The 25,893-nt window shown below is 33.2% G+C and overlaps 1 protein-coding gene across 1 annotated transcript in view; it reads left to right on the top strand.

The window, feature by feature from the left end:
* The window catches only part of LOC136850486 (uncharacterized), a 65,699-nt gene extending 40,190 nt beyond the window's left edge, over window positions 1-25,509 (top strand). Inside the window, exons 3-4 of the mRNA XM_067124058.1 lie at window positions 2,761-2,905; window positions 25,288-25,509. Coding sequence (XP_066980159.1) covers window positions 2,761-2,905; window positions 25,288-25,509 — 367 coding nt within the window. The remainder of the gene's footprint in view (window positions 1-2,760; window positions 2,906-25,287) is intronic.
* Window positions 25,510-25,893: the final 384 nt, after the last annotated feature.

Here is a 25,893-nt window from a genome sequence, read left to right as displayed (position 1 = left end):
TATTATTATTATTATTATTATTCATAAAAATCTCATAAGAGTATGAGTCACTAAAGTGGTGAAGAAGTTCACAATGGTGTCGATGAATATTTATATGTATGTATGTATGTATGTATGTATGTATGTATGTATATATATACACACACATATATATATTATATATGTATATATATATATATATATATATATATATATATATATATATATATATATATATAACATATTCAAAATTATTTTTAATATATATTCACGCCTACACCATTGTGGATTTCTTCACCACTATTAATACTATTAATATTAACATTGATATTACTATTATTATTATTATTATGATCATCACTTCCTTTCTCTTCCATTTCCCATTCCACAAAACACGAAACCCCCAACTAAACACTCCCTTCAGAGCATCCGAGGAAGAATACATTTACAAGGACCGAAGAGGAAGCACAGAGACGAGAGACAGAAATACTTCTATCGCCGTCTCTCTTCTCGCGAAGTTTTGCATAATACGCAATCTAAGTTGGTGGAAATATCACCCCCTGAAAGTGCTCATGAATTCTTAATGAAAAAGTGGCCGCCCACCCCCCACCCCCACCCGCCAAAAAAAATAAATGAAAAGTATTTTGAGAGATGAAAGCATCTTCCAGGGTGGGCCCTTAATTATATACCTAGGCGCTTTCGCCGTCTTGCCGAGTTCAGGCGTTCAAAAGGGGTTTCAATCGAAGGATGAAAGCTTTTTGTTTGTATTTTCTATTTTGTTTTGTTTCATTTTCATCTTTCTCGGTCGAAGTTGCGTTTCTTCTTCTTTCGATTGAATCGATTTACGCTCTTTTCTTAATTTTTTTAGTCGAACGAATGAGAAGAACAAGAAGAAGGAAAGGAGGTGACGATGTCGAAGCAAGAGATTGAAATAAATCGGATTTTATACTAAAATGCCAAATGTTTATCCTCTAATGGGACGAACAAGAAGATAAAGAACAGGAAGGGGGTGATGATGATGAAATAGAGACACATATAAATAGGATATTACGCTTCAAAAAGAGAGTTTTTCATCTTTAAAACAGAATGTTTGTTACGTATTAGGAACGTTAGGAAAACAATATTGACTGTTAAAAATTTGTCCTCCGTTCCAACAATACAGAGATGTGGATATCGCCATAGGCTGTCTTAAATCCATACCTGACTTTACTGCAAACAAAATTATATATATATATATACATATATATAGGCTATATATATATATAAATATAATATATATATATATATATATATATATATATATATATATATATATATCAATTCCTCTGTATACGATAATCCAAAACCGAACATTTTTACCGTAGAATATATAGGGAAAGCTCAAAATTCTGCGAAGATTATGAAAAATCGAGTTTTATTAAAAATCCCGCCAGATAAAAATACGATAACGGTAAATTCCACGCCACTACATAAAAAAAACCCTACAAACTGGTCCACCTTACGCCACAGACCTCGACTAAAAAACATCAAAGAAGAAGAAGAAGAAACCTCCGAGACTTAAGGCAACACAAGAAAACGCTACTACGGCCCGTATCTCAAAACGAAACAAATCGGGAGAAACTTCTTTACTTCCTTCCTTCCTTCCCAGCTTCTCTTGAAGCATCACTTATGAGTGTCAGGAAGTTGTCTGCAGGCAGCGTAATTGCCGAAGTTCAGTCGACGTGATAGAGGTAATTAGCTGGCGTTACCTGCGGCAATTTTGAGATGTGCCTTCTCGAGTATCTCTCCGGTTCCGCTCGGCTCGCCGGGGAACCATCGTCATGATGATCGCTTTTTTGGGGGGAAAAAGAGATACAGGGTTACGAGAGCATGAAATAATAATAAATCGCTTTTTTGGGGGAAAAAAGATAAAAAAAAAGAGGTCGGTGTCATAAGAGCCAGATATAATAAAAATAATGATAATAATAATAATTTTTCTAATAATAATAATAATAACAAGGAACTGGAATAATAATGACTTCAGTTTTCAACCTGAAGTAAGAAGGAATTTCTCTGGACATGCCTGAAAGAGAGTTTTCAATGGAATTTGAGAATTTCTCGGACATGCTTTATATGTATGTATATTGTGGAATTTGATATTTATATATATATATATATATATATATATATATATATATATATATATATATATATATATATATATATATATATATATATATATATATATATATATATATATATATATATATATATATATATATATATATATATATATATATATATATATATATATATATATATATATATATATATATATATATATATATATATATATATGACAGAGAGAGAGAGAGAGAAAGAGAGACTGTGCTGACATCAGTCTTTGATCTAACTACCATATCTTGTTGTCTTCACTCTTTAATTTTATCAGGTTTATTTTTGATCACTGTATTGCCGACATAAAAAAATTATATTTCCTTGACATAAAAGCCCCGGTTTATTTTTTTATCTGGCCACAGTATAATCATCCTGTTACAAACCTCAACCCTTCAACAGCTTTGAAAAACCATAGCTCAAACCTCAAACCTCCAACAGCTTTGAAAAACTATAGCCCAAACCTCACCCTCCAACAGCTTTGAAAAACCATAGCTCAAACCTCAAACCTCCAACAGCTTTGAAAAACTATAGCCCAAACCTCACCCTCCAACAGCTTTGAAAAACCAAAGCTCAAACCTCAAACCTCCAACAGCTTTGAAAAACTAGAGCTCAAACCTCCAACAGCTTTGAAAAACTAGAGATCAAACCTCAAACCTCCAACAGCCTTGAAAAACTAGAGCTCAAACCTCAAACCTCCAACAGCATTGAAGAACTCCGAGGACAAAACTGGGAAACTCGTTCTCGCAACATTGATTTCCCTGACCTCAAAGTTAGGTCGATCCACTTTAATTTGACATTCTGTTTCATGACTCAGTTTAATCCGCAGTTGAACGGCAAGAAGGATTTGGAATAATACAGATGGAAATATATACGCATAAGGATGTACTTGAGATTAACAGGGATATTTCTTAGTAATTACAGAGTGGCAATTTCCCAAGGCCAAGAGAGACAATGTCTACCCAATAGGGTGGAGTCGCCTCCCACCTGGGGTAACTACGTAGGCGATGACGCATCTTAGAGGTACCTGCTCATTACGGCATTTAACAAGACTATTGACCTACCTTTCACCTTCACACTGATATAAACAGCAGTAGTGACTTCTCTATATAACCCCAAAAGTTCTTTCCTAAACTAATTTTATATATGTGTCAGAAAATCCTCCCATTTCTAAGAGAATTCAAGAAAGTATCATACGAAAATCAAAGGATGAAAAAATTATCTCCTGCAATCATCTAAAAGATTATCATCATATCTCCCCACAGATGTAGATTCAGTCTTAATACCGTCAGCCATAATCGGTATAGTCTTCTGTAATCAAAGTAGTTAAAGGATGATCATCACTTACCAATCTCATTTCCATTCCTTAGTGTTCCCTCATTTAATGACGCATTAAATTAAACCCTCGTTCCATAAGAATTAATGGTCAGGAAGGGGAAGGCTGAATTACAATTAGTCTGGTTTTAATTACTGATTACCGTCGCCATAACTTTCTTCGACAGATTGGATAACCATCAAACTTTAAACCATATCCCTAACCCATAGGAATAATTACATTCTATGGGAACTGATATTTGACAAGTACATCTACCCTGGCAGGATTTGAATATGGTCCTTTGGGTTAGATATCACGGCTTAATATTTGGAACTGTAAAAAAGGTCAGGTGTAAAAATGAAAAACAAATAATAAAATGCGCCGAAGTTTCTTCGGCGCAATCGAGTTTTCTGTACAGTGTATAATCAAGACCACCGAAAATAGATCTGTCTTCCGGTGGTCTCGGTACAATGCTATATGCCGCGGCCCATGAAACATTAACCACGGGACGGTGGTGGCCTATCCTATAACGTTGCCAGAAACACGATTTTGGCTAACTTTAACCTTAAGTAAAATCAAAACTAATGAGGTTAGAGGGCTGCAATTTGGTATGTTTGATGACTGGAGGGTGGATGGTCAACATATCAATTTGCAGCCCTCTAGCCTCAGTAGCTTTTAAGATCTGAGGGCGGACAGAAAAAGTGCGGACGGACGAACAAAGCCGGCACAATAGTTTCTTTTAGAGAAAACTAAAATGCTGGATTCAGGATTGCATTTTCAATCTTCCAGTCTCTTTGCCTGTTTGTCTCTTCGTCTGTCCTGTCTCAATATCAATGTGTGATAGACAGTAATTGTACAACAAAATAAAATAATCACGGAAAATCCATAAATCCTCTTGTTACCATATGCATAAATTCTTGATTCATTAACACCAATAAATAAACCATCAACAAAAAAACTTAAATCTCTTGCAGTGAATTTTTTTTAACGAGTAATACACTAATCATCACTGATCCACTGCTTCCCATAATACTCTTTTAATTCACGAGATATAATTAAAAAAAAAAAGAAATAATTACGCGTTCTTGAAGAGGATTTTTAGAGATTAAGTTCAACTTCCGGGAATCACCTCTTCAAAAGAGGGAGTTATGTAATGTTTCTCGAAAGAAATAATATCTTATGAAATGAGAAATCTAAAAAAAAAAAAGTGATTGTTATAAATCATATTACGGTGTTATAATGATATGCAGAGGGTTCAGGGGATTTGCTGATATTCAGAGGAGGGAGAAAAAAGATTGAAAACATCATTTTTAAAAAATGCTATCATTCAAAGATTTTCGTTGGTAATGAAAGATTTAAATGATTACTGATATTAATCAAAGGCAGGAAGTTACAATGAAATAAAATACTATAAATTTCAAATTATATATATGACATATATATAGATATATAAATATATATATATATAAATATATACCCGGTATATATACAGTACATATTTATACATACATATATATATATACATATACACATATAAATATATATATATATATATATATATATATATATATATATATATATATATATATATTATATATATACACACAAAGAGAAAGAGAGAGAGAGAGAGAGAGAGAGAGAGAGAGAGAGAGAGAGAGAGAGAGAGAGAGAGATGGGGGATATCGCCTAAAATATTGTACAATTATTCATTAGATAAAATCAATTTCATGGAGTTATTATACTATTATTCAGAAGATAGAAAACGAGTTTGTACGCATTTACCCACAGACAAACAGGATAAATTAAAGCCTCCTAAACAAATGATAAATGTAAAGTAGAAACAGAAACACATAGAAATAAAATATAAAGGAAACTTCTACCGCAGTGCAAGTCACTGAAGTATCCATTGGGGAAATAACATTCAAAAGTAAAGTGATACATATTTTTTTTCACTCGAAGTATATGCTGAAGAATCAGGTTTCAGGAAGCACCAATTAAAACCCAGCGCGGTCTGGCCGTTTTAAGTCCCCATCGATAACAATTAAAAGGCTGAATAAAAAAAAAACACGTTCAGTTATAATAAAAAAAATGAAATGGACGATATATTCCGTAACGAGATTTCGAAATGACCTTTTCGCTCGCGAGAGAGAGAGAGAGAGAGAGAGAGAGAGAGAGAGAGAGAGAGAGAGAGAGAGAGAGAGAGAGAGAGAGAGACGTATATAAAAGGACTTGAAGATACAATCTGTAATTTACATTACGATTGTGAGTGGTTTTATAAAATTTAATAACCATTCTACACATAATTTAAATATATATATATATATATATATATATATATATATATATATATATATATATATATATATATATATATATATATATATATATATATATATATATATATATATATATATATATATATATATATATATATATATATATATATATATATATATATATATATATATATATATATATATATATATATATATATATATATATATATATATATATATATATATATATATATATATATATATATATATATATATATATATATATATATTTATAAATGCTTACCTGATCTGATCGCAATCGAGCACAGTCACAAGGGTTATTGATGCGGGCTACTGCCCTTCATACGAGCGTATACCAAATTCCACAAATCCGGATGTGCCAGCGCTTCAGCAAGTTTGTTTAATAAATCATAACACGACCACTGATTGCCCAAGTGGTACCGGCGACCCCAGTTGTTTGTTTTCCTTGAAAAAACACCCGCAAACAAATAAAAAACCTTTGTCAATTGACTTCGAACGAATGAATTATGCATTCTCTGCAAACAACGGAAATTGTTGTTGCGTCGGGGCCGAGGTAAAAATGATAATTGCAAGTGGAATGGGCACAGCGCAGGTTTTGGATTGCGGTTCACAAACTCACAGACTTACAGGCTCACAGACAGGTGGGTGTACGTTGGCGGACAGTTGGACAGACGGACGGCAGGCCCGCCTGACAGACAAGTGCCAACCGAAGAGAGAGAAAGAGAGAGACATGGTGTTTGATTCATATGCTGAACTATTATCATGCAGTGTTTACAGGATGTATATATATAATATATATATGCATATATATAATATATATATGTATATGTATAAATTATATATATATATATATATATATATATATATATATATATATATATATATATATATATATATATATATATATATATATATATATAATTTACATGCACACACACACACAATATTTATATATATATATATATATATATACTATATATATATATATATATATATATATATATATATATATATATATATATATACATATTATATATATATATAAACACATATATATATATTTTATATATATATATACATATAATATATATATTTATTTATTTATATATATATACATATACATACAGGACACCGTTCTCTGGTTTTAATCAAGTATTCTCGGGTGGAAGCTATTCAGTGTTGACAAAAAGCATATACCTCATTTCTCATTGCAATTACTGTCCAGCACGAGTAAAAAAAAAAAAAAAAACTTGATCTCGTATTGAAACACAGGCTGGCCGGTGAGAAAGCATCATTAAATTGAAGTTTGTTTGGTGGCAAAAAAAAAAAAAAAAAAAAAAAGCATGGAGCAGATTGACTTCCGAATGACAGAATAAAACGACTTCCTAAAAACAGAAATAATTTTCTGGGTGGGCGACAGAATATACCTTTGTCTTTACAATTAACCTGGGATTTGTATAGGCGGTTCTCGCTATACGGAGCCATTCTGCGTCCCCCCCAAAAAGAAAGCACATAATTGCTTTATCACCTGCAATACCTTTCACGCGTACAAGTAATTAGCATCTGAAGTTAGGAGTTTACGTCCGGGATACCGTTATGAAAATGCTAAAATCCATAAGTAAGGTAACCCTTTCATTAAAAGCAAATACACCTTACATCATCGCCGACATAATTAGCAGATATGGTGCTCCAAATGATGTCGTTCTGAGCAGCGCTACCTGAGCTCTGAAATAAACGAATTCGCCAGAATTGCTGGAACTTAAGAAAATCCTATAGAAAAGGGGAATATGTAGATTACAATATGTACTTCTATCTAAGAAGAGGTTTGGCCTTGTTGCAAGTTGCAGTAAACTGCTCAGGAAGATTTTTAACTCACTTTTCGTGCCCGAGACCATTTCACCATTTCTTAAATATCCCCTTTCTTAATTCGTTATAAGAGCCAATTCACCTATGGCTGGAATGGAATGGAATGGAATATAGAGTTTAGGCCAAAGGCCAAGCACTGGGACCTATGGGGTCATTCAGCGCTGGAAAGGAAATTGAGAGCAGGTAGGTTTGAAAGGTGTAACAGGAGGAAACCCTCGCAGTTGCACTATGAAATAATTGTTAGGAGAGGGTGGATAGCAAGATGGAAGAAAGATAGTAAGAATGGAGGTACAGTAAAAGGAATGAAAGGGGTTGCAGGTAGGGGCAGAAGGGACGATGCAAAGAACCTTTTGTAATGCCTACAGTGCACCCCGCGAGGTGCACGGACTGCACTACCTCCCTCTACGGGGTTTACGTGTGGCTGAGACATTCACTTTTTCATAACAAAACACGGCTGTCATACTTAATTTCTGGTGAATAATTATTCCCTTTCCAACTACGATCGCGGGCTGTTAAAAGCCTTCAGATAATCTCGAATCTCTGCTATGCTTTCCTTTAAGATTAAAAAAAGAACCCTTTAATGTATAAGATAGACAAGATAGAAATACCAAGATCATTTGCCCAGTCTTCCGAAGCGTCTTAACTGAGTATTATAGCTATTTTTCTTTTATGTCAGCATTCAATTAAAAAATGCCAAACTTCTGGGAATGCAGTCAAGGTTGCATCTCAAAGCAGCAGCAATCATCTGAAGCAACATTTTTTCCTTCGGTAGTTTTTTTTATTTTTATTTTCCTGGCGTGGAAACTGAACCAAGAAATGAGATATTCTTCCTCTGGTTGAAGTATCAAACATTTTTTTATGTCTTTTATATTGAGGCCGTTGTTTTTTCATTATTTCTTTCTCTGTAAGCTTTTTAGTGTTTTCCTTTCTTGAATATCTAATTATATAGCTAATAACGTTATTTTTTTATCAAACAATTTTTGGTTTTTGTGAACTACAAATTGGAGATTTAGCTGTCTAAAATAATGATTGTATCTTCATATACACTGGTGACAATTGATCTCTATTTTTCTGTTCATGTTGAATACTGGAATGTCTTAATTATTCCATTTTTGAAGTATAAATAGTAGGCTAATAGTGAACACAATGATAAAACGATTCCTTTTTAAAGATTTGTCATAATTGTGCAAGAATCCATAACTTTAAGAACGGAAGAGAATTATATATTCTAATCTTATTTCTGTAAGGTTTTATTTTTCTGAAAATAAAACTATTGTGCCAGCTTTGTTTATCCGTCCACACTTTTTTTGTGTCCGCCCTAAGATCTTACAAACTACTGAGGCTAGAGGGCTGCAAACTGGTATGTTTATCATCCACCCCCCAATCATCAAACATACCAAATTGCAGCCCTCTAGCCTCAGTAGTTTTTATTTTATTTAAGGTTAAAGTTAGCCATAATCATGCGTCTGGCAACAATATAGGCCACGCCACCACCGTGCCGTGGTTAAAGTTTCATGTGCCGCGGCTCACATAGCATTATACCGAGACCACCGAAAGATATTTCTAATTTTGGTGGCCTTGATTATACGACGTACAGAAAACTCGATCGCGCCGAGGACACTTTGGCGCATTTTTTACTTGTTTTGTACTGGGTATAAAAGGCAAAACTGAACCATTTATTCCAATTCACTCCAAGGAACAGTACCCCGCTATAGTGCCTATATATCTCAGCACTTTACTCATTTTTTCATATCCCGAGTTCCCCATAGAAGCCAAAACATGTTACGGGTTTTTTTATCACCCATAAAACAATTTATTCATTTCACGTGAACCTCCGGAGGAATATGTAACCGATCCTGACAAGCTACACGATCTTGAATGCATTTCAGCGGTATACGTCAAATGTTTTCCCTCTACATGATGGACTGGGTACGTTTTATTCCCAGTACATATTCAGAATGGTTAAAGTGGATGATTTCTAAACTCAAAATCCCCCACTTCCATTTAACCATGGTATAAAGTCATGAACTGAACTGAATATAGAATTTAGGCCAAAGACCAAGCACTCAAACCTATGAGGCCATTCAGCGCTGAAACGGAAATTGACAGTAAAAAGGTTTGAAAGGTGTAACGGGAGGAAAACCTCAAAGCAGTTGCACTATGAATCAAGTGTTAGGAAAGGGTGGAAGGTAAGGTGGAAGAAATATAATATGAAAGGAGGTACACTAACAGGAACGAAAGGGGTTGCAGCTGGGAGCCGAAGGCAAGCTGCAAAGAACCTTAAGTAATGCCTACAGTGCACCGCATGAGGTGCACCAACTGCACTACCCCCTTACGAGGATTAAACATGATAGAAAGTCATTAGCGATTAGAAAATTATAGTTTTTCTATAAGCTGTAAGGTATAGTGCATTCACAAGATATGCGTGGTTAATTAAACGCCACAATGTCTTAAATTGATTTCCTCACGCTCTTTACCTAAGCCAGTCGCCACAAGCTTTTAAATCCAGATGTGTAATAAATTAAGGTACCTTTCCTGTCCGCAAGGGGGTATTGGTTGCTTTTAACTACAAGAAAATAAAGGTGGCAATCAGGCCATTATCTTAAGCAAAGGGTATATAATAATAATAATAATAATAATAATAATAATAATATCAGTTGAAATAATAATAATAATAATCAAATAATAATAATAATAATAATAATAAATATAATAATAAATAAATGTTCTAAACGGTCCACAATGATATAACTGTTTATTGTGGACCCTTTAGAACATTTATGAACTCTCGTGATGGAGACTTTTTCCCAATAATAATAATAATAATAATAATAATTTTTCCCAATAATAATAATAAATAATAATAATAATAATAATAATAATAATAATAATAATAATAATAATAATAATAATAATAATAATAATAATAATAATGAAAACCCATAATAAAAAAATACATCAATATAGCCTTTAGAATATCTTTCAAAAGGAGCAGCTAAAAATAACCTCTCAAAACATATGAGAATATACAGACCATCTAGATAGTGAACTATTTTCCAAAGAAAAGGCTAATCCTTTTCCAAAGTCTTAGCAATTACAGAAAAGGAGAGAAAGAAACACAAGTGAAAGGAGACGATGGAATTTCTTTGAAACGAGAGACCCCCCCCCCGCCCGGCTCTAACACTTCAGATGATGGGTTCTGTAGGGACTGACAGCCTTTTCAGGTTGGGCAAAGATTTTTTTTTTTTAAATAAAAGAGAAAAAATTATTGCCGGCGGATTTTGAGTTCATTTGAACATTCCTGATTTTGTGATTTCACTGCTTGCAAATCATTTCTCTGTATGTTGAAGCGATGACAAGACGACTTTTGTGTTAATTTTGTAAATAAAAAATTTATTAAGGATTTTGAGTATTTAAAAATTCTGTATTTTGTGGTTTCACTATTTGCTACCTATTTCTCTTGGAATATGTAAATGCTGAAGGACGAATTTTGAGACATAAAAATTATATATATATATATATATATATATATATATATATATATATATATATATATATATATATATATACATATATATATATATATAATATATATAAATATAAATATATATATATATATATAAATATATATATATATATATATATATATATATATATATATATATATATATATATATATATATATATATATATATATATATCTACAGTAGAATTCAGAACAATAATCTTGATTATAAAGACGAAATGTATTTGTAAAAATATATACAGAGCTTCGAGCTTTCGTCCATTCTTCTGTGGACGAAAGCTTTAAGCTCTGTATATATTTTTACAAATACATCTCGTCTTTATAATCGAGATTATTACCGTGAATCCTGCAGTAGAATATCGCTTATTTTTTCGTCGTCTTAATTTATATAAAATTCCTTGCAATGCGTCCTTCCATTTGAGCAGAGGAAGCACAATTTCGCTCAGTATGAATGTATTCATGTATAAATCCGCTTACGTATATCACATAACTGAAGCAATATAAAACGGTCAGTGGGGAATTGAGCTTAAAAAAAACAGGCATTTTAACTGTAAGAATAAAAAGTAATACCTTTAACAGTAAAATGAAAAAAAAAATTAATAATCCTGTTCTTTGATATTAGCTCCAATCCATTCAGACGGTCTTCCAAATTGTCCAGCTTAATATTAATCAATTAATTTCAGCTGATACATTCAATTGCCGGCAGGTAATCCTCCCTGAAGTGATAGGATTTCAATTCAAGTGGACAGCCATTGCACTATCTCTATGAATCAGGGTTAATTTCTTTTTTTATTCATGGGATTATCTGGAAGCCTTAAAGGAAAAAAAATAAGTCTGTCAAGCTAGTACTTCTCTGGGATTTTTTAAGCCGGTTACGGAAAAATTTTTACTGAGGTTATTACTTTTCTTCCTAATACTGTTGCTATTTCTGAGACATGTTTTTTTTTCAGCTGTTTGCTCGGTATGGCAAAAATAAAACTATGAAACATCCAATATACACAGTCACGCTTCCCAGTATATTAGCAGATATAGAGATTGACTTTTCTGAAACTAAGTACTTTTGTTTTTTCACGGAATGTATGTAGAAATTTGTTTTTAAACGAACATACGTTTGCTAAACAATAAAATGTTTTGAAATCATAAAAAGAAGGAGGATATTACCCACAAAAAATAATGATGATTAATATTCAAGTATTATTCAGTACTGGTTTCCCAACAACACTGAATAAAGGAAGAAGTGTTCAGGAACTCAAACAGGACGTTCTGAAACTGCAAAGTTGAAGCTACCCAACGAAAACAACGGAATAAAAGAGAAAGGTTGAATGAAACTATTTGAAAAATTATAGCAAAATGTCATAGGAAAATTTTCCAGTTTAGTTCAAGTTCCCTGATCATGACACATTCAAATGTACAGGATTGGGTAAATTTTTTTTCGGCTTTATATCGCCGTAAATGTTTAATTAACACTATACAAAAATTGAAGGGGTATTAAGGAACTGAATGGAATATAGAGTTTAGGCCAAAAGGCCAAGCACTGGGACAGGAACTTTCCCTGAAAAAAGCGAGACGCCATATCTTAAAAACTAACCATAGAATTTTCTTGAAAATAATCTCCTTATGTTACCCACACCCAAATTACACCGAAAGACTTAACTAACCCAAAGATTCTCATCATGTTTCCCACACCCAAAGTACACTTAATGACTTATCTAACCCAAATATTCTCATTATGTTTCCCACACCCAGATTACTATGAAAGTACTAACCTAACCTAACCTAAGCCCAACCTAAACCCAACCTAACCTAGGGGCATGGCAAAAAAAACCTGGCCTGGTGCAATACCAGCATACATCTCAGGAATTTGCAAGCGGGTGTGCTGTCTCTGTCTTTCTGATCCTACGAAATCATCAACGTAATATATTATATTCGCCTGATGAAATGATTTTCTGCGCTTCGAAATTACGAAGCTTTCAACTCCATGAGTACGTCATAAACCGTAGGAAAAATGTACGTTTTCTACGAATCCCACTTCCAACGACTAAAGCCATCCAGTAAGGAAATGCATTTTCACAAAAATCGTATTGAAACCCAACAACGAATGTTAGAAAATGATTCCCTTTTTTGTGGTTGGGGGGGGGCACCGGTCGACTGCACCCGTTTACAATTCAGAATTGAAAACCGTTGAATATAACGAACTTCAGCGCCATTCTGAATGTGTCTGCATGAGATTTATGTTTTTTTTCGTTTTAAAAAATATTTTTATTCATAAAATACTGACTGATTTCTCAATAAAAAAAAAGGGTATAAAGTTGGAGTGGTTGGACAGCAAAATGAAAGAGAGGAAGTGGGAATGGAGGTGAAGTAAAAAAAAAAAAAGCTAAAAGTGGGTGCAGCTGTAGGCCGAAGGGACGCCGCAGACAACCTGTAGTAATGAATACAGTGTACCACGTGAGGTGCACTGACGACAATACCCACCTGAGGGGACTCACAAATTGTTAAGATTTCATAACATGAACCAGAAATCACCTGATGTCTATCACATGATTACCGACCCGTGCAATTTTACTTATTATTGAAAACTTTTACTGTTATAGCGCATTAGGCTTTGAAATGCTTGGTACTGCCCACTCTGTAACCACAAATAACATTTACCTTAAAATTAGAGTAATAAAGGCATCACCCTGATAATTCGTACCTCATGTCACCCAAAAGTGACTGGAACCACTTCAAAATCTTCATAATAAGTGTAATTGAAAAATTTCCTATTTATTTTCATTGGTAAAGGAAAAAAATTCTACTTATATTCATGGGTAACGAAAAAATTAGTATTTACTTACACGCATTAATACAAAAATTTCCTATTTATTTCCACAAGTAACGAAAAAATTCCTAGGTAACGAAAAAAAAAATTTACTTTCACAGGTGACGAATAAAACGTTTTTACTTATCTTTACAGGTAGCGAAAAAATTCCTATTTGTTTTCATAAGTAACGAATAAAATTCCTATTGATTTTCATAAGTAACGAAGAGTTCCTATATTTTCATAAGTAACAAAAAAAAAAATTATTTACTTTCACAAGTAAGGAAAAAATATCTCATTTACCTTCACAGGTGGCGAGAAAAATTCCTATTTGTTTTCATAAGCAACGAATAAAATTCCTACTGATTTTCGTAGGTAACGAAAAAAAAATCCTATTTATTTTCACAGGTAACGAAATAGAATCCCATTTATTTTTATATGTAAAAAAAATTACTATATATATTCACAGGAACAAAAAACCCTAATTTATTTTCACAGGTAAAAAAAAAAACTATTTATTTTCACTGGAGACAATATGACGTAACCATATTAATAAAATTTATGATATTACGTAAATCCCCACATCATCCAAACCTGACGTCCTCATCCAAGATTACTGCGATCAAGAATGAACTCGGCATGCAAGAGAATTATGAATTAATATGTATATCCTTACCTGTGTAACTGGCATGGTTACAGCGCCTGTAACGTTCCTGTATTCCGCCCACTGCCATCACGGAAATTACTCATATCATGTTAATGCCTGAATTATGTGGCCAGCTGCTTCGTGAGGAATTTGTATTTGAGGAATCCGAGTATGTTAGGAGCGACCCCCTGAAAAGATAATAATGTTCAGTCGTATTGTGGATGTTATTGTGGATGTTATAATGTTAATGTGCGCGTTACATGATTTTATGCCTGTAGTCAAAGTTACAGCTCAACGTTGGTGGTAATATACGGCTTTTACTTTATGGCCATTTTCTGCCCTTATTCAGGTGAGGGTTACAAAATCCCTGTACCATTTATGATGAGGGAACCCTTTAATACACACTTTTATGAAAACGTGCTCCCTTGAAAAAGCGAATTTTGTTGTAAGCTTACGTCAACAGGTAAAAAGGTAAAAAAAAAAAAAATAAATAAATCATTGATGAACTTCACTCCGGAATATATATTACATACATATGCATTAACGCTGTACCATACATTAAATAATTTTAAAAAAAACTGCAAAACGAAAATACATAAATCTCTCACACCATTTTTCCCGCATTTTATAGGAATTCCCATTGATTCCTGCACATCAGAATGATACATCCTTTTCACTAGCTGGCGCCTTCCATTCTCTCCCCATGTCCAAGCCATCCGAGAACACTAATTCATGTCTTCACCGGCATGCATCTTAATTATCTCTTTCTATCCTACTAATTTCTGTCTTTTTTTAGAGCAAAACATTGAACCAGACATGTCCAGCCCCTTGTCGCTTACTACAGATGTATGAAATTTCCAACAACAAACAGAACGGAAAAAGTTTGGAACCAAAACAAATCGAGACAAAAGTCAGAAGTTCTCGTCATCCGTTTCGTCCGTCGTCGTTCAGAACAGCGGGATATAATCCGGGAGGAAATGACTCCCGACGTCCGCACTCATACAATCAGCCTAGCATCGCGGACCGGCGTTACAAAGCATCTGCAATCTGGCCGAGAGTCGCCCGGTTGAGGCCCATCTATATGCTTGGTGTCTACTTTGAATGAATGCGCAGCGAGACCCAGTCAAATAAATTATAAAAGCAATTCCCTCAGAACGAGTACCGAGATGATTCTGTCTTGTAAATACAATGAGTTCACTCACTCTCTCTTTTCCTTTTTTCTGTCGCTTCGGTCACAATATGTCTTTCGAGAGTTCGGGCTTGCGATTCAGCCAAGGGTGTTGCTTCATCTTTTTTTTTTTTTTTGGCAATTTTGTTTATGAAAATCATACGGCCCTGTATCATATTTTTTCGCCTAGTCTTTTGCGGTGATATGTACAATGTTGTAGCAAGTAATCTCTCTCTCTCTCTCTCTCTCTCTCTCTCTCTCTCTCTCTCTCTCTCTCTCTCTCTCTCTCTCTCTCTCTATATATATATATATATATATATATATATATATATATATATATATATATATATATATATATATATATATATATATATATATACATGCATGTATATATATATAAATATATACATATATATATATATATATATATATATATATATATATATATATATATCTATATATATATATATATATATATATATATATATATATATATATATATATATATTATATGTATATATTATATATGTAGAGAGAGAGAGAGAGAGAGAGAGAGAGAGAGAGAGAGAGAGAGAGAGAGAGAGAGAGAGAGAGAGAGAGGTTACATAAATGGTGACATTTCAACACCTCATAATTAATTAAACAGCTGAGAGAGCAATGTTTTACACCCATATACACCTATAAGACTAAGCTTTAAAGAGTCAGTTAAGCTACAGAGTACCGATTCCAAGTTTTAAATATCTCAGAATACAAACCAAATGAAATGAAACCTGTTATTATCTTTGGAACTAAAAAGCTGGATGTTATGACGCTCAGCAAAACCAAAGGAGGAAAAGGAAGGTGTTCTCAGAACGCGGGGGATAAAAGAGAAGAGATTATCCCAGGAGTGGTTCAGAGAAGTTGGACGAGGGAACAGGTTTTGTTTGAGTCTGGAAAACTGCGGGGATTGGTGGCAGAGTACCAGGGGAATGTGTGTGTGTGTGTGTGTGTGTGTGTGTGTGTGTGTGTGTGTGTGTGTGTGTGTGTGTGTGTGTGCAGCAGATTAAGTGTAACAGGAAAAAAAAGGTTTTGATTGTAAGTGTATTACTGGCTTGAAAGGCTGAGAAAAGAAAAGGAGTGTGCAGCAGATTAAGTGTAGCAGGGGGAAAAAAAAGTTGTGATTGAAAGTGTCGTACTCCTGTGGAAAGATTTAGAAGAGAATAGGAAGTTTCTGGGCGAATTTGGATCCAAATCTGGCAGGGAATTTAAAAAAAAAATAAATAAATAAAACGGTTGGTTGTGGTGGCTGATTTACTATCTAGGAAGAGTGGCATCCAGTAGAAAACGTTATAATAATTGACAACGTTTGGAGGGCGCAGACTGAAGAATATGGACAAAAGTGTTGATAAGGGGGAGAGGATTTATAACAGACGGATGACTGATTAATAACACTTAACAACATCCACTTCGTGCATAACTTTTTCAATTAGACCAAAGTTCCTACGGGACAACTGCTAGTTTCCGTTGATTTGGGTAAAAAAAAAAAAAAAAAAACTATTTGCTGTAGGCCTACGCTATGCTAATACAGGCAACTGCTGTTTTCCAATAAAGAATAATGCTTCCCTAAAATCTTATACAACATAACTTTACGTAACGCGAAAACCTGCAATTTTGTCACCACCAAAGATACGCTAGAAAACCTGCAGTGTGAGATAGCGTTGAATAATCAATGTCTACAGTAAATCACTTCAGTAGTTCGTTGTACTTACACTGCAAAATCTAATAAAAGTCAAAGTGATTTGGAAAAACGAATAAATCCAATAAAGACTCATCTATCACAGCCTTCTCTGATATGCAACGATTGTTGACGTTATCTTAACAACACTAGCCTAGCCTGACTTGCTCGTTGGATATAAGGACCATCTAATTTCATCATAGATCCCTGTTTTGCTCTAATTTCGTAAATTCCGCAATGAAAACAAAATCTTATTTACACCATTAATACATGAGACCAAGAGCATATGAGATTCTCACCTTGTACGACACCAAGTATTTAAAAATGAAATAAACATTGGAGGAGCGGCGTAATACTTTACACTTACACAGTTCAAAGTCAACTGAGCGGTTACATAATTTACACGACTTACAGTACTTGCTGACGTCACCGCCTTCTCAATACCAATAGAGACCGCCTTGTTTCCTTGAAAATGTATCGTTGCTAGAGAAAAATGGCCATCAATCCCATCACGAATTTTTTTGTAGAAACTGGCCCAATTCACATCAGCATTTTTGCCTACTTAAATCACAAAACCCAACTCAATGAGTACGGAAATGAAGGCTGTCTCCAGCCGCGGCTGGGCGGAAAAGTGCATGACGGAAAAACGTTTATGGTAACGTTTCTCTCTCTCTCTCTCTCTCTCTCTCTCTCTCTCTCTCTCTCTGAACGGATGATTGTCATTGTATCATTTTCAACATATATCCCTTACGGGTTTCATGATATACTGTACAGGGTTCATAAGATCGAGTTTCACACCAAAGTTTAAGGGGCTCCCAGCACCATAGGCCTAACCTGCTTTCTCAAACGTGACATAATTTCAATTGACTAATATTGACAAGCGATGCAAGATCAGTGCAGTGAAGATGATTATGAGGGTTCATTATAATATAGTTAATTATGAAAAGGGGACGAAACTTAACTGTGAGAAAATTATGAATTATGGAGTTATGAACAACACTTGGCACACTCAGCCCTCCTCTTTGGCGGATCATATGATTAATAAGTTTTCAACTTATATACGTATGTATATATATATATATATATATATATATATATATATATATATATATATATATATATATATATATATATATATATATATATATATATATATATATATATATACCTGGTAGGAGGTTAAGAAGTGGGAGTAATGGTTCTCAGAGTTCAAAAACAACAGTTACCAGAAGACCGAAATGTGAAACGGCACACGCAAAATATAAAAAAAAATGAAATAAAAGACCTTTAATGAAACTGGTGACAAAAGTCAACACCATAATGCTCTGACACGAGGCAATATAAGCCATTGGTCATGAGAGAATACTCTTGAATTACTCTGGGGAGAACGCTCAAAGTGAGACTAATCATTGCAGTTCCGTTGATCCTTATGACAACTGACGTTCAGACTTGACGAGAGAAACAAACATGTGAGAAGGAGCTATAGATAGACCGATTGAAGGATTTATTGTTTTGTTCTTTGTTCTTTGTATTACTTTCAGCTTTATTTTGTTATCGATAGCTATAATTCTGCGCTGATTAGTGAAATCTTATTTGATAAGGGAATTTGAAAAGAAAGACGTCTTTGAAAGGAGTTATCGTACTGGTTCAGTTAGGAGCTATGTAACGGTTATTATGAAATATTGAAAATTTGTCTCAGTAACCAAGTGATTCGAGCAATTGCAGACTAGCCTAATGGAAGGTAACAACACTATAGCTACTTATGATACTGACCATACAGATACAACAATGAAACTTGGGGATGAAACAAGAGATTAGGCCTATATTTTATCATGGAGTCCACCAGGAGAGGAACGTATGATTTCAAATGACTAATACTAGGCATAGTTATGTTGGTTTAATTTGCTATATAAAACAACTTCTATGTCCTATTATTTTCCACATTATACATTTTTCTCCACTGCTGTGATTTTGCTTTCAGAATATCTGCACAGAGACTGTTGGTCTCGTACGCCACAATGTTAATTGTTCTTAATTTCTTTTATTATTACAGACGCGTACTGGTCTAAGAGGCAATATTTCCTCTTGAAAATAATTTATCAAATCACCGACTATAATTTGTAAAGGATAAATGAAGATGATTCACTCAAGTAGTACAATAAATAGCCAGCCCCTTTTACAGTTCTGAATATGAAATTTATCTAAGAGTAAAAACAATTTTAAGGAAAATGAAACATGTTCCCATAACATTCCACAATGACACGAAAACAACAAAATGCTTTCCAACCATCACCCTTTTGCATTCAGCAACAGCAGCCTTCTACCCCTTTCATTATTTAGTGGCAAATGTAAAGAAGAGGAGGACACACAAATAAATAAACATGGGACCAAGGGAATCTCTGGGTCACTCGTTCAAGTTAAACTGGTCTGTGCTGAAACGTTGCTTTGAACTTGGAAAAAAATTCCTTTGAAATTTAAAAAAAAAAAAATGTTTCCTTTGAATTCATTTATGAGATGAATTTACATGTTTTTGTTTTGGAATACATTTTTTTATTAAAGTGCACTAACCAGATAAATACAGAATAGGTTACAAAATCTGCTTACAGACTGACATAAACTATATTAACCTATATATGCTTGACACAGAACAGTTTACAGAATTCGCGAACAGACAGTGATTAAAAAAAATAGTAAATTAACCTATATATGCCTGATTTCCATATAAAAAAAACTCTAATCTTCTTTTTAACAAAATTGTCAGTCACACATTATCAAACTCTCTCTGTCTCCTTGCCTTCAGAAATTTAAGAGACCAAAACCTCCCCACTTCCTAGGGGAGAAAACCATTACTGTCATTTTTTCTCCCTAGCTGTCTGGGGGGGGGGGAAAACATTTCTGTAATTTCATTTTTGTCCCGCTATTCCTGGAATAAATGAGGGAGATGAAGGTATGGGGAGAAGGAATATAAAGGAAAAAGAATTATTATTTTTTTCTTATGCTTACGTCTCATTATATTTCACGCGTAATTATTACTTTATGCATTAATATTAATGTTGGTCGTCTGCTTTCCACGCCCCTAGCCGAATTTCTCTCTCTCTCTCTCTCTCTCTCTCTCTCTCTCTCTCTCTCTCTCTCTGTTGTGTACGTCGTTCTCTCTCTCTTACAGTAGACTACTGAAGTTTGATTTTTTAAAAGTTCTACACCAAAATTATCCTCTCTCTCTCTCTCTCTCTCTCTCTTACAGTAGATAACTGCAGTTTAATTTTCTGAAAATTTCTATACTAAAATGTTTAACTAAGTAAATATGTGGTTTGTTTTATCAACAACTTTTCAATATGTTTGGAATATCTGAAGAATTAATTTATTCATACATGCGTCAATGGAGAATTTTAATTCAAGGAATTCATGTGAATATTCATTCTAATTAATAATAAAATATAATTAATTTGTTTTATAAACAATAACAGAACATAATGACATCAAGATTTGACGGCGATGAAATAAACCGAATAAAGAAACAGCAATAGCTAACAATATAAAAAAATCGAAAAAAAAAAATGACAATATCTGTAAGTTTTAGAAATAATTTATGTATAATTTATGAATAAATAATTCATAAATAATTTATAAATAAATATTTCTTTAATTTATTAAGAAGTTATAAATAAATAATTCATAAATAATTTACAAAAAAATAATTCATAAATAATTTATAGATGATTTATAAATAAATAATTCATAAACAATTTACAAATAAATAATTCATCAATAATTTCCAAATAAATATTTCATAAATAATTTATAAATGATTTACAAATAAATAATTCATGACAATTTATCAATAAATAATTCTTGATAATTTATCTTAAATAATTCGAAATGATGTATACCTTTCAAATTTATATTAATAATACTAATACGAAATGGTACTACTATTACCTTTAATAATAATAATAATAATAATAATAATAATAATAAGAATAATAATAATAACAATAATAACAATGCTCTGTTTGCTCTGTTAATTAATGACTGTGTTCATAAATTTTTAACTATCATCAAACACGTGTTTAATCATTATCATCGGTCAAAATAATGATTAATCATTATAAAAATGATGATTATCGTAAGGATGACCCTCTATCTAGTCTTCTACATCAACGAAAAAATGACGAATAATTATAATGATAATAATGATTATTTTATGGATGAATCTCTCTATCTAGTCTTACACTTCTCTGTTATAATTTTGAATAACTACGGTGATAATGACGATTATCAAGAGGGTAATTCTCTCTAGCTAGTCTTCAAGCTCACTGTTATAATTTCGAATAATTATTATGATGATGATAATGATGATTATAACAAGGATGATTCTCTCTACATCATCTTCCACTTCGCTGTTATAATTTTGAATAATTGTGATGATGATGATGATGATGATTATCAAAAGGATGATTCTCTCTACCTGGTCTTCTACATCTGTTATAATTTTGAATAATTATGATGATGATCATCATCATTGTAAGGATGATTCACTATCTCGTCTCTCAACTCTCTGTTATAATTTTGAATACTTACGATATAATGATGAATATCACAATGATGATTCTCTCTATCTAGTCTTCCATTTCTGATATAATTTTGAATAATTACAATGATGATGATGATGATGATGATTATCAAAGGGATGATTCTCTCTATCTAGTCTTCCACTTCTCTGTTATAATTTTGAAGAATTATAATGATCATCATCATCATTGTACGGATGATTCACTATCTCGTCTCCCAATACTCTGTTATAATTTTGAATAATTACGATGATAATGACGATTATCACAACGACGATTCTCTCTATCTCACCTTTCCCTCTCTCTTATTATTATGAGAGTCATCAACATATTTCCTTTCACTCGTTAATGACCGGAATACGTCATTTCAGGTCGCCGTTAAATGCTTCCTCGGTCGGTTATTGGATAAAATATTTCAATTTGGGGTTATCTAATTCTCTCCTAATTCTCTCCCTCGGGACCAGATAAGGAAATAAAGTCATTCAATTCGTATTCATTATTATGCAATGCATATTTACCACCCTCCTCACTTACCTTTATTATTCATTTTTCATTTGCATAATCGCCGTTTATCTGTGAATGGTTATTCCGTATACAACTGGACATCTCTGTGCTAAGGGTTTTTAAAGAAATTATTAAGTATAAATCTTATTTTCTATACTCAAAGTTACAGAAGTGCAAGAATGCAAGAGAGTTTTATAGAATTGAAAAGAGAATATACTCCTATATTATTATTATTATTATTATTATTATTATTATTATTATTATTATTATTACTCAAAATCACAATATTCGCTGTACGCTTCAGCCAGTGGTCCTGAATCTCTTATTTCTTATTTCTGAAAAAATACGCTTGATTCTTAAATGATTCTTACGGTATCGTAGTTCTCTTAAACAGAAGTTCTGGGGAGAGAGAGAGAGAGAGAGAGAGAGAGAGAGAGAGAGAGAGAGAGAAATTGCATCTATTTGGCATTGTTTCTAAAAGTAAGTGAACATACTTGACATTGTATTCTAGTCTTGCAGCTGGAGAGAGAGAGAGAGAGAGAGAGAGAGAGAGAGAGAGAGAGAGAGAGAGAGAGAGAGAGAGAGAGAGAGAGAAATTGCATCTATTTGGCATTGTTTCTAAAAGTAAATGAACAATGACATTGTATTCTAGTCGTGCAGAGAGAGAGAGAGAGAGAGAGAGAGAATAATTACATCTATATGCATTGTTTCTAAAAGTAAATGAACATACCATTGTATTCTAGTCGTGCAGCGAGAGAGAGAGAGAGAGAGAGAGAGAGAGAGAGAGAGAGAGAGAGAGAGAGAGAGAGAGAGAGAGAAAGTGCTATTTGCATGCTCATTCTCCGAATCAATTCAAGTCTCACTGAAACTGCTCCATTTTCTCTGAGGGACAATAATTATAAACTACTCCCGTCGTTATACACTGCCTGTTTCATCTCATTCATTTTATTCACTACTCGGCAACTTCCCTTAGTAGTTGCCTAATGTTCTCTCTGCAATTTCATTCTCAGGACTCTCAGAAGATGTGAATTGCAATGATGTCCCAGCAACCTCTTTCATCATACAAAGTTTTACCACGAAGAACTTAAGCTTTCATTGAATTTTCATCTCAAGGAGTTAACCTAATTCTTGTGTTATTTTTATATTACAATTTTTTTCTCATCCTTTTTATGTCTTTAATGTGATTGACACGATTATATTTACCCATACACATCATGACCTCGTTTTAAATTTATTCCTTTGAATGTACCCCAGTTCTTACGACGTCCTCAGCAGTTAGCCTGAAGACTGATTGACTTATATATTCATGAAATATATATATAGAGTTTGTTACAGAGAGAGAGAGAGAGAGAGAGAGAGAGAGAGAGAGAGAGAGAGAGAGAGAGAGTATGGCACCTCAAAAGAATATGAGATGAGGAGTCCAACGCGTAACAGCTGCCCTGCCCTGATTCGACGCATATGAAATTATTTATTTTATACTTTCTCCCACCCTCCCCCTTCTCACGCCCTCCTCTCCCTACCACCCCCCTCCCTCCTCCCCTCTCCCGGAATCTACATATTTTGTATAGCTCTCGGAAGGAGCGAAATACAATTTTCCCGAGTGCCTTCGGAAAGGCAAGGGTATCAGGAGAGGAAAGATGCTCTCTGTGTAAAGATCAGGAAATCTCAGAATTCTCCATTTTCTTTTTTTTTTTTTTTTTTGTCTGATAGAAGATAGTACAAGTTTATTTGAATATTCATTTTTTTTCTGATAGGAGATAATATAAGTGAATTTGTATATTCAAATTTTTTTTTTTTTGTCTGATAGGAGAAAATACAAGTGAATTTGTAAATTCAATTTTTTGTCTGATAAGAGATAATTACAAGTTTATTTGAATATCCATTTGTTTCTGATAGGAGATAATATTCAAAAGAAAATACAAGAATTTGAATCAATTTTTTGTCTGATAATTTTTTATTTGAATATTCATTTGTTTCTGATAGGACATAATACAAGTGAATTTTAATACTAATTTTTTATCTGACAGGAGATAATACAAGTGAATCTGAATATTCATTTTTTCTAAAAGGAGAAAATACAAGTTTATTTGAATATTCTCCTCACCAGCAGTGCCTGCGTAATATTAGAAAGTAATAATGGAAAGCACAGTGAGTCGTTCCTGCGTTTTTTTTTTTTTTTTGGGGGGGGGGAAATCTGGCAGGGAAAATTCTTAAATATAGGAAATATAAATATTTTCTGTGATTTTCATAGGTAATATTCTGTTGGCATGATAATAGCAGATAATATTCTTACAATCGAAAGGAGTTCATGAGAGGAGTTTTGCATGTAGCAGCGACCATTATGTTCTCTCTCTCTCTCTCTTTCTATTATCTGAATTTATGTTGTCTCTCAAAACAATTAAATGTTGAAATTTGAATTTATGTTGTGATGGCAAAACAATTAAATGTTGAAATATACATACTTATATATATATATATATATATATATATATATATATATATATATATATATATATATATATATATATATATATATATATATATATATATATATATATATATATATATATATATATATATATATATATATATATATATTTCTTAGCACAGCACAGACATTAGTCCTTCATCCTACAAGCCTTCTCACCAACTTTCTTTAAAGACCAACCAAAATATTTCCCCGTTATCCTCATACTTAGAAATCGCTTCATAACCTCATATATCAGCCTCTTGCGGTGAAACCACTCACAGATAACCGATCCTCCTCCTCCTCCTCCTCCTCCTCCAGTTGTCTTTGCTTGGTAGAGAAGGGCAAGAAGGAAAATTCGCAAAGAAAAGATGATGATGGGCATAGAACATCCCCTCTTCTTCGATGGGCTCAGATGAACATCCCATCTTCTTTGATGGGCTTAGATGAACATCCCATCTTCTTTGATGGGTTTAGATGAACATCCCATTTTTTTTGATGGGCTTAAATGAATGTCCCATCTTCTTTGGTGGGCTTAGATGAATGTCCCATCTTCTTTGATGTTCTTAGATGAACATCCAATCTTCTTCGATCGGCTGAGATGAACATCCCATCTTCTTTAATGGTCTTAAATGAACATCCCATCTTCTTTGATGGGCTTAGATGAACATCCCATCTTCTTTGATTATGGGCTTAGATGAACATCCCATCTTCTTTGATGGTGTCAGATGAACGTCCTTTCTTCTATGATGGGCTTTGATGAACATCCCCTCTTCTTTGATGGGCTTAGATAAACATCCAATTTTCTTTGATGGGCTTAGATAAACATCCCATCTTCTTTAATCATAGGCTTAGAAGAACATCC

Source organism: Macrobrachium rosenbergii, chromosome 22 (genome assembly GCF_040412425.1).
Source record: "Macrobrachium rosenbergii isolate ZJJX-2024 chromosome 22, ASM4041242v1, whole genome shotgun sequence".
NCBI lineage: Eukaryota > Metazoa > Arthropoda > Malacostraca > Decapoda > Palaemonidae > Macrobrachium > Macrobrachium rosenbergii.
This window is presented reverse-complemented; position numbering and strand designations above follow the sequence as displayed.